The sequence below is a fragment of the Choloepus didactylus genome, chromosome 7 (genome assembly GCF_015220235.1).
Source record: "Choloepus didactylus isolate mChoDid1 chromosome 7, mChoDid1.pri, whole genome shotgun sequence".
NCBI lineage: Eukaryota > Metazoa > Chordata > Mammalia > Pilosa > Megalonychidae > Choloepus > Choloepus didactylus.
Window position 1 is genome coordinate 122685251 of NC_051313.1, and position 9962 is coordinate 122695212.

At 36.7% G+C, this 9962-nt stretch overlaps 1 protein-coding gene and 1 long non-coding RNA gene across 2 annotated transcripts; one reads left to right on the plus strand and one right to left on the minus strand.

Annotated features, from left to right (window-relative positions):
• The first annotated feature begins 3493 nt into the window (after positions 1–3493).
• On the plus strand, positions 3494–6732 carry LOC119540420. Its single transcript, XR_005218092.1, has 3 exons — positions 3494–3751; positions 6433–6525; positions 6671–6732. It is a non-coding gene; the product is annotated as an uncharacterized LOC119540420 (long non-coding RNA).
• LOC119540419 (UBX domain-containing protein 2A-like) lies at positions 5315–6760 on the minus strand. The gene is made up of 2 exons (XM_037844561.1): positions 6171–6760; positions 5315–6126 (listed from the first exon to the last, which is right to left on the minus strand). Exons 1-2 carry the CDS (start codon positions 6593–6595, stop codon positions 5775–5777), a joined length of 777 nt encoding a protein of 258 aa, XP_037700489.1. The 5' UTR covers positions 6596–6760; the 3' UTR covers positions 5315–5774.
• Between the last annotated feature and the right edge of the window lie 3202 nt (positions 6761–9962).

Genomic DNA, 9962 nt, shown 5'->3' on the forward strand with positions numbered 1-9962 from the left:
TACATGTAATTCATACATGGCTTGTGACAAATCATTCAGATTACATGGGACAAACTCAGTAATGTAGATGCTTAATACATTTAAATAAAGTATGTAAAAATTTCCACTCTGAATTGTAAATTTTGGTGTGGGCAATTTTTTCAAGGACTTTCATTATATGATTTTTCAAGGACTTTCATTGTATGAAGGATCCCAGCTTCAGGAGATTATAGAGGTTATATTTTCCTGTAACATGGCACACATTTGGCTACTGAAAGTTATAATATCAACCTCTGTATCTAAATGTTTAACCATGATGCATAGACATTTTTGAAAAGATATTTTCTTTAAGGATGAGATATCTGTAGATATTACTAATGGAAATTCATGCCATGCACTCAGAACCAACCTCCTTTCCTTCTCTGGTGTGAGGTGTCAGGGAAGGGGGCCAGCCTTCTGGTCTACTTCTCTGAGGGATGGGACTGTTGAATCTGCGTGGAGGGAATGAAGATCAGGGAAGGGAGGGCTCTTCCGAGGGGTGAATGCAACTGCCTCAGTGTGCATCAAAGCAATGCAGAGAGTTTACCCTCCAGAAGATTAAAGAGGCCAAGCTTTTTAATGGGATTTTAAAAAATCTAAACAGTATATGCATATGCATATATAAATATATTCTCTGACAAAAGAATATATAAAAAGACTATAAATATACCTCATATTTAGGAAAATAGGCATTTTCTACATATCATCAGCAAAAATCACTCAGGTCTTAACATTCTTCCCTAATAATAATAATTGCATATCATGAAATTGTTTCATTACTTGTTAAAAGTAATCATGAAAGTAAAATATACTAAATAATTGTCAGCAATGGATAACATACTAATTTAAGTTATCATGTAAAAGTGACACTCACCAGAACCTGGTGGAAATGAAATGAAGTCCAAGGAGGAGTCAGCTGAGGGATCTGGGCATCCTGTGACAATAGAAAGTCACTGTGTGCTCTCAAAATAGGGAAAGGGGAACAAAATATAAAAGAGAATATGAAAAAGCTTTTAAGGAACAAACTAGTGTATACAACTTTTTGTTTTAATAAATTCAATTACAATTATACACACATATGCATGCATGCAACCACAAGTACACACACACAACAGCTTTCTCATTCTCTTATTCAAGGTCAATTCCCATGCATTTAGCTTTGGAATTTTAGAAAGTACTATTTTTCTTCTATCTAAGGCATAAGATAAAGCCATACCCATGTCATTCTCATTCTGTTTTCCTAATGATGCCTGCAGGTTGCCACCTTTCCCATCCCAGCCAAATGAGCCATACTACCTTGCCTCTCTCATATAAACATCACTTTAAAACAGAGCCACAGTTTACTTTGAAAAGTTGAAAGTTTTAAGCATGGATACTCACCTTGGTGTAGGTATAAAATAGAGACATAAAAAGAAATGAATAAATTAGAAGAGAGCAAATTTTCTAGCTTTCTTTTGCACACTGGTAACTTCATTTCAAGAAGAAAATGGAATTTAAGCCATGGGATTCCTACTGTTATTACCTGAAAGTGGCAGGTCAGTCCCTCAGACTCTTGTGCTGGCTGGAGGGGCTGTTATTTGAGCTTGAGGTCCCTGAAGATTAACTACTCAGGAAGGCTCGGAGAGAGGACACAGGACACTGAATCCAAGGAAATCCCAGGGACACATTTCTCCCAAAATGGAAATTAATTTCAGGCTCCTTAGTGTCCAAAGATGAACGATACCAGGAGATCACACCGAAAGAGATCCTTGTGCTTCTCTGATATTTCAGCATGTTTAGATTCAGGCAAAACTGCAAAAATATTTATTTAATTTCTGTCCTCATAACTTCCCAAGGTTGGGTTGTTTTCTCACTTCTGCCATACTCATGTTAAATTTCCATCAATAATCTATTATATATCTCATCTAATATATATATAATGCATATGCATTCATATATGTGTGTGTGTATGTTTATATCCATCTCCTGTCAGTTCATAACTTCATAGTCTTTTTGCTATAACTAAATTGTCTGTCTCCTTATACTTCCTTCACATCTGCCCTGTGAACCACAGGAGGCCTGCAGAATTTTTACAGGGCCTTCTTCCTCACTATGTGGACACCTGAGGGTTCCTAAAGAATGAAAATTAATTTCATTAAAAATGCCTGGTCTCTCAACTTCAAATAGACTCTGTTCTACACCAAAATCTATTTTTCTCCTTTTTTTTTTTGTCTCTTCCATCTCTATTACAAACATCCATCAAATTCATAAATCTTCCCACCCTACTTCCCACATCCTTCCAAGCAGATTGTTCTGCTTCTGACTTCCAAGATAATCCCGAGGCCCCAGGCCAAAAACTCCATTAACTTCCTGCCTGCCACCAATAAACATCCCCACATCCATAGCTATTCTTCATGTTTCTCTTCAGGTCTCAATAGAGGAGGTGAACTGATCTTTACCTGAAGTTAATCCTTCTTCCACTATTTTGTAGTCCATGTAAAAACATCATGTACATACAGGTTGCAGGCAGTTGACATTAGTGACTAAGTGGGTCAATAAAAGAAAAACAACCTCAGAAATAAGTGCAGTGATGAATGGCAACTAGCATTTAGCTAAGGTGTATATTAAATAGGAAAGAGTGGGAAGATTAATGAATTTGTTGGATGTTTTGTGCCTGGCTTATTTTGCTCAGCATTATGTCTTCAAGGTTCATCCACGTTGTCATATGTTTCACAACATCGTTCCTTCTTACTGCCGTGTAGTATTCCATCGTGTGTATATACCACATTTTATTTATCCACTCATCTGCTGAAGGACATTTGGGTTGTTTCCATCTCTTGGCAATTCTGAATAATGCTGCTATGAACATTGGCGTGCAGATATCTGTTCATGTCACTGCTTTCCGACCTTCCGGGTATATACCGAGAAGTGCAATCGCTGGATCGAATGGTAACTCTATATCTAGTTTTCTAAGGAACTGCCAGACTGACTTCCAGAGGGGCTGAACCATTATACAGTCCCACCAACAATGAATAAGAGTTCCAATTTCTCCACATCCCCTCCAGCATTTGTAGTTTCCTGTTTGTTTAATGGCAGCCATTCTAATTGGTGTGAGATGCTATCTCATTGTGGTCTTAATTGGCATCTCTCTAATAGCTAGTGAAGCTGAGCATTTTTTCATGTGTTTCTTCGCCATTTGTATTTCTTCAGAGAACTGTCTTTTCATATCTTTTGCCCATTTTATTTTTATTTTTTTATTTTTTATCTTCTGATTAAATATTTATAAACCAAAAAATTCACAAAGGAGGCTTTCATATATGTACATGTAGAACATTCCCAAGGAGAATACAGAAAATATATGGAGTCATGTACTGATTACAATTCAAATGAAAATTATATAATTCTTCATGACAGTCCTCTACAAAACATTTTCTTAGAGATTCCTGAACATATATTAATCATCTTATTTTCCATATCTTAAGGACAAATTCATTGATTTTGTCCTTCCCTCATATTTTTTTAAAGAACAATTATTTTTTTTTACACTATAGAGGGGGCTCCTATGGCTGCTGTAAATATTACTGACAATAAATACTGACTTTCTATTATGTACCTATTCATTTCTGAAGGACCAAAAGAAAGGACCCTCCTTTGTCCTCCTTCCCAATAAAAAGATGGACTTCTGCCATGTGGAAGTTTGGGAGCTAGAAAAGGAAGCATCTTAAAAATGGACTGCAAACAGAAGATACACCTCGTAAGCCAGGTCATCTAGTTATGTGTTTATTTCCCTTTTGTTATTCCTGAGCCTTTAGTAAAAACCTCATTTAAATGTTCCAGCTTTGTCTCAGCTGTACTATAGGACATAAAGCACAGGGTTACATCATGATTAGTTCACAGATAGGGGGAACCACCTCTCTAGGAGGAAATTATGGGGGTGAGGGTCAAAACTTGGAAGTCTAGCAGCCCCATCTCACTGGGGAGTCTTCCACTGCCCCCGGTTAAGAGCACAGGTTTTACTTTGCCAAGGTGGAACCTTAGCATTTCCCAGAGAATGGTGCTTTGACCACATACCTAAATTCACCTGATATGAAAAAACGCTGAGATCTGGGACCCACCCCAGATCTAATGAATCAGAATGTGTGTGGAAGATGGCAGGAACTGGCATTTTTGAAAAGCTTCCCCAGTGGTTCTCAGAAGTGGGATCTGGGGACCTCTGGAGGTCCCTGACACCCTTTAGGGGGTCTTTGAAATCAGAACTAGTTTCATCATCACATTAAAACGTTATTTGCTTTCTTTGCTCTCTTATGAGTATGCAGTGGCGTTTTTTCCAGAGAATAATGGTGTGTGAAACTGCAGCAGGTTTTATAGAAGCAGATATGAGAATTCACCTGCCTATGTTAGGCCAGACAGGAAAGCTATTTCCAAAAATGGAAAGCAATGCCACTATTCTCAATAAGGCTTTTTATATTTTGGAAAAGTTTTTTTTTCATTAAAATATTATGTTAACATGTAATGTGTTTATTATTTTAAATGAACAAAAATTTTAACTTTTAATCTCTAATATATAATTGATGGATATAACCTACATAAATAAAAGGTCTTGGTGACCAAAAATTTGAGAACTGCTGCTTTGGTGGATATACCCAGCGTGCATGAACACTGATTCACAGGCCTGGGCCACTTAGTTCCTTGGCACAGAATGAGTAAGCCACCTCAAATCTAATTCAATAGGCCATGTGCAAAAAAGCTTCTTAAACTTAGGATTTTCAGGCAAAGGAATTTAATCTGACAGTGAAATATCAAAGTCTAACTGGTTTTGTTAAAAGTCTAAGTAACAAAGCATGTTTTCTTTGGTGACATCTGAATGCAATAAATCATCCTTTAATGTATACATAGGTTGACTCTGATGAATGAAATGGAAAACCATACTTTACATGATAGTTTTAAAAATAGTCATTAATTAGTAATGTGACAGTATGCACATTAGCGTCTAAGTGGTGGCAGATACATGGCTAACGGCAAATGTAAGTTAAAAACAAAGCCATAATTTTCAAAAATAAAATAAAATAGAAATGTTTCTGGGGAGAGAATAATTTTTTAAAAATTATATTTTTAGAAAATGTAGAAATGTGAGTAGGCAGAATAATATTGAATTATACTAAGCTAGAAAATTTTATTCTTAAATGAAAATACATCTTACATACTGTTGCCAAATTAATATTTGAGAATATCCTGCCATGAGAGAATAAAGATTAGAACACTATGAAGTTTAGGCATAGCTGGGGTGAAAACAGTATCATCCCATCCCATTTCTGTTGTAAAGAATTATATTGATACTTTTAATTTGCAATGTGTAATTTTTAAATTTACTGCCATATTTAAAATCTGAAACAGCTAACATTTTAATAAATCACTGCTGTTTGGGAAGCTAATATTGATTTGAGAATGACAGTGTGAATGTATTTGGCTATGTACACCGTATTAAGACTCTAAATGATATAGTTAATATACCTTATATTGATTTAATTGGTTTTGAAAATAAGTATATTTTTCTCTCTGAGCAGCCTTTTGGAAAAAGTACATTGGATATGGTTTCCAGTCATATTTTACTGTGCTAACTTGTACTTATTTAAGAATTCTCATCAGAAGAGAGTTAAATAGTACTTGAATCAAAGTCCAGTGAATCTGACTTTTCCTTTCCCCCATCTCTGTTTGCATGACCATTTATAACCATCATTTCTCTGCAAGTTTTCCACTTAGTCTATCAAAAATCAATGCTATGAAAGTCCTCTACAAGGGTCAGCAGCTTTTTGGAGTCTCTGAATGATGACAGCGTTCTGTAAATCTGCTTCTTCCAGTGTGAGCGTTTCATCTAGCAATTTGAGGAAAGGGAGAGCTGTGGCCAGAGAAAAGGGAGGACTTCTCTGAGATCCTTGGTATTTTTCGATGAAGTCTTTGATGTGGCTTACCCTATGAGAAATGTTAAATTTCTGGATGACCCTTTTCCCATTGGCTAACCAGATCTGTATATTAGTGATAGGTTCCAAGTTGTTAAGCGGGACAGCAGACATATTATTTTTATTCTTTACTTCAATACTCTTTGCTTTAGAAATAATTTTTGGTGTGGCACTTTTAGGAAGATTTTTGTAAATCATAAATCTGTTTGCTGGAATCTTCCTAGTCTGTGACCCTGGCCTGAGAACGGCTGGAATACAGGCTTTGTTGACACACATATTTCATTTTTTTTATCTTCAACTTTAACATCCAACTCTTCTTTATCAAAAATTCCCTGTAATTCTAAAGGTAATTCCCCCTTTTTGATGGAGTTCAGAAACTGTTGACTCGCACCATCAGAATAACTTCTGAAATCATCATTGACTGTAAACCCATTTTTCCATAATGTGATACTAACATCTACCTGTTTCTTTTCTTCAGTGGGTGACAAGCATTTGGCACCAGTCTTCTGTGCTTCCTCAAAAAGGCTGTCAACAAAATATTCACAATCTGTTTGCTGGTTGTCACTAAGAGGTTGGTTGTCAGAACCTGTTTCATAAACCCATTCTTCATTTATACTTTCAAGATTGTCTACTTCTTTCATTCTCTTTTGCTTTACTCCGCGCACGGCCGCTGGGGGGGGCCGCGCCGCGGTGTCGCCTCACGGCTTCGTCCTCAGTTCCCTCAGGGGCCTCGGGGGCCACCGCCGCCGTTTCGCTGGAGCCCCTCGGACCCGGAGCACCGCCGCCTCGGAACCACCTTCAGTTTCGGCGGGCGCCACCGCGCCGCCGGGCTCCGGCCCGCCTCTTTTGCCCATTTTATAATTGGGCTGTCTGTACTATTGTCATTGAGTTGTAGGATTTCTTTATATAGGCAAGATATCAGTCTTTTGTCAGATACATGGTTTCCAAAAATTTTTTCCCATTGAGTTGGCTGCCTCTTTACCTTTTTGAGAAATTCCTTTGAGGTGCAGAAACGTCTAAGCTTGAGGAGTTCCCATTTATCAATTTTTTCTTTTGTTGCTTGTGCTTTGGGTGTAAAGTCTAGGAAGTGGCCGCCTAATACAAGGTCTTGAAGATGTTTTCCTACATTATCTTCTAGGAGTTTTATGGTACTTTCTTTTATATTGAGATCTTTGGTCCATTTTGAGTTAATTTTTGTGTAGGGGGTGAGGTAGGGGTCCTCTTTCATTCTTTTGGATATGGATATCCAACTCTCCCAGCCCCATTTGTTGAAAAGACCATTATGACCCAGTTCAGTGGCTTTGGGGGCCTTATCAAAGATCAGTCAGCCATAGATCTGGGGGTCTATCTCCGAATTCTCAGTTTGATTCCATTGATCTATATGTTTATCTTTGTGCCAGTACCATGCTGTTTTGACAACTGTGGCTTTATAATAAGCTTCAGAGTCAGGGAGTGTAAGTCCTCCCACTTGGTTTTTCTTTTTTAGAGAGTCTTTAGCAATTCAAGGCATCTTCCCTTTCCAAATAAATTTGATAACTAGCTTTTCCAAGTCTGCAAAGTAGGGTGTTGGAATTTTGATTGGGATTGCATTGAATCTGTAGATGAGTTTGGGTAGAATTGACATCTTAATGACATTTAGTCTTCCGATCCATGAACATGGAATATTTTTCCATCTTTTAAGGTCCCTTTCAATTTCTTTTAGTAGAGTTATGTAGTTTTCTTTGTATAGGTCTTTTATGTTTGGTTAAGTTTATTCCTAGGTACTTGATTTTTTTAGTTGCTATTGAAAATGGTATCTTTTTCTTGAGTGTCTCTTCAGTTTGTTCATTTCTAGCATATAGAAACATTACTGACTTATGTGCATTAATCTTGTATCCCGCTACTTTGCTAAATTTGTTTATTAGCTCTAGTAGCTGTATCGTAGATTTCTCAGGGTTTTCCACATATAAGATCATATCATCTGCAAACAATGACAGTTTTACTTCTTCCTTTCCAATTTGGATTCCTTTTATTTCTTTGTCTTGCCGGATTGCCCTGGCTAGCACTTCCAGCACAATGTTGAATAACAGTGGTGACAGCGGGCATCCTTGTCTTGTTCCTGATCTTAGAGGGAAGGCTTTCAGTCTCTCGCCATTGAGTACTATGCTGGCTGTGGATTTTTCATATATGCTCTTTATCATATTGAAGAAGTTTCCTTCAATACCTACCTTTTGAAGTGTTTTTATCAAAAAGGGATTTTGGATTTTGTTGAATGCTTTTTCAGCATCTATTGAGATGATCATTTGATTTTCCCTTTTGATTTGTTAATGTGTCGTAATATGTTGATTGATTTTCTTATGTTGAACCATCCTTGCATGCCTGGAATGAATCCCACTTGGTCATGGTGTATGATTTTTTTAATGTGTCTTTGGATTCGATTTGCAAGTATTTTCTTGAGAATTTTTGCATCTATATTCATTAGGGAGATTGGCCAGTAGTTTTCCTTTTTTGTAGCATCTTTGCCTGGTTTTGGTATTAGATTGATGTTAGCTTCATAAAATGAGTTAGGTAGTGTTCCATTTTTTTCAATGTTTTGAAAGAATTTAAGTAAGAATGGTGTCAATTCTTTTTGGAAAGTTTGGTAGAATTCCCGTGTGAAGCCATCTTGCCCTGGGCATTTATTTGTGGGAAGGTTTTTGATGACTGATTGGATCTCTTTGCTTGTGATTTGTTGGTTGAGGTCTTCTGTTTCTTCTCTGATCAGTCTAGGTTGTTCATCTGTTTCCAGGAAATTGTCCATTTCCTCTACATTATCCAGTTTGTTGCCATACAGTTGTTCATAGTATCCTCTTATAATTTTTTTTAATTTCCTCGGGACCTGCAGTAATGTCACCTTTCTCATTCATTATTTTGTTTATATAGGTCTTCTCTCTTTTTGATTTTGTCAGCCTAGCTAAGGGCTTGTCAATCTTGTTGATCTTCTCAAAGATCCAAATTTTGATGTTATTTATCCTCTCTATTGTTTTTTTGTTCTCTATGTCATTTATTTCTGCTTTAATCCTTGTTATTTCTTTTCTTCTACTTGGTTTAGGATTGGTTTGCTGTTCACTTTCTAGCTTCTTCAGTTGATCCATTAGTTCTTTGATTTTGGCTCTTTCTTCCTTTTTAATATATGTATTTAGTGCTATAAATTCCCCCCTCAGTACCGCTTTTGCTGCATCCCATAGGTTTTGGTATGTTGTGTTCTCATTTCATTTGTCTCTCTATATTTAGCAATTTCTCTTGCTATTTCTTCTTTAACCCACTGATTGTTTAGGAGTGTGTTGTTTAACCTCCCGGTATTTGTGAATTTTCTAAGTCTCTGATGGTTATTGACTTCTAATTGTATTCCATTGTGGTCAGAGAATGTGCTTTAAATAATTTCAACCTTTTTAAATTTATTGAGCCTTGTTTTATGTCCCAGCATATGATCCATTCTGGAGAAAGTTCCATGAGCACTAGAGAAGAATGTGTATCCTGGTGATTTGGGATGTAATGTTCTATATATGCCTGTTAAATCCAATTCATTTATCAGATTGTTTAGGTTTTCAGTTTCCTTATTGGTCTTCTGTCTGGTTGATCTATCTATAGGAGAGAGTGATGTGCTGAAGTCTCCCACAATTATTGTGGAAACATCAATTGCTTCCTTTAGTTTTGCCAGTGTTTCTCTCATGTATTTTGTGGCACCTTGATTGGGTGCATAGACATTTATGATTGTTATTTCTTCTTGTTGAATTGCCCCTTTTATTAGTATGTAGTGGCCTTCTTTGTCTCTCAAAACATCCCTGCACTTAAAGTCTACTTTATCTGAGATTAATATTGCTAATCCTGCTTTCTTTTGGCTGCAGCTTGCATGAAATGTTTTTTCCATCCTTTCACTTTCAATTTCTTTGTGTCCCTGTGTCTAAGATGAGTCTCTTGTATGCAGCATATTGATGGCTCATTTTTTTTTGATCCATTCTGTGAATCTATATCTTTTAATTGGGGAGT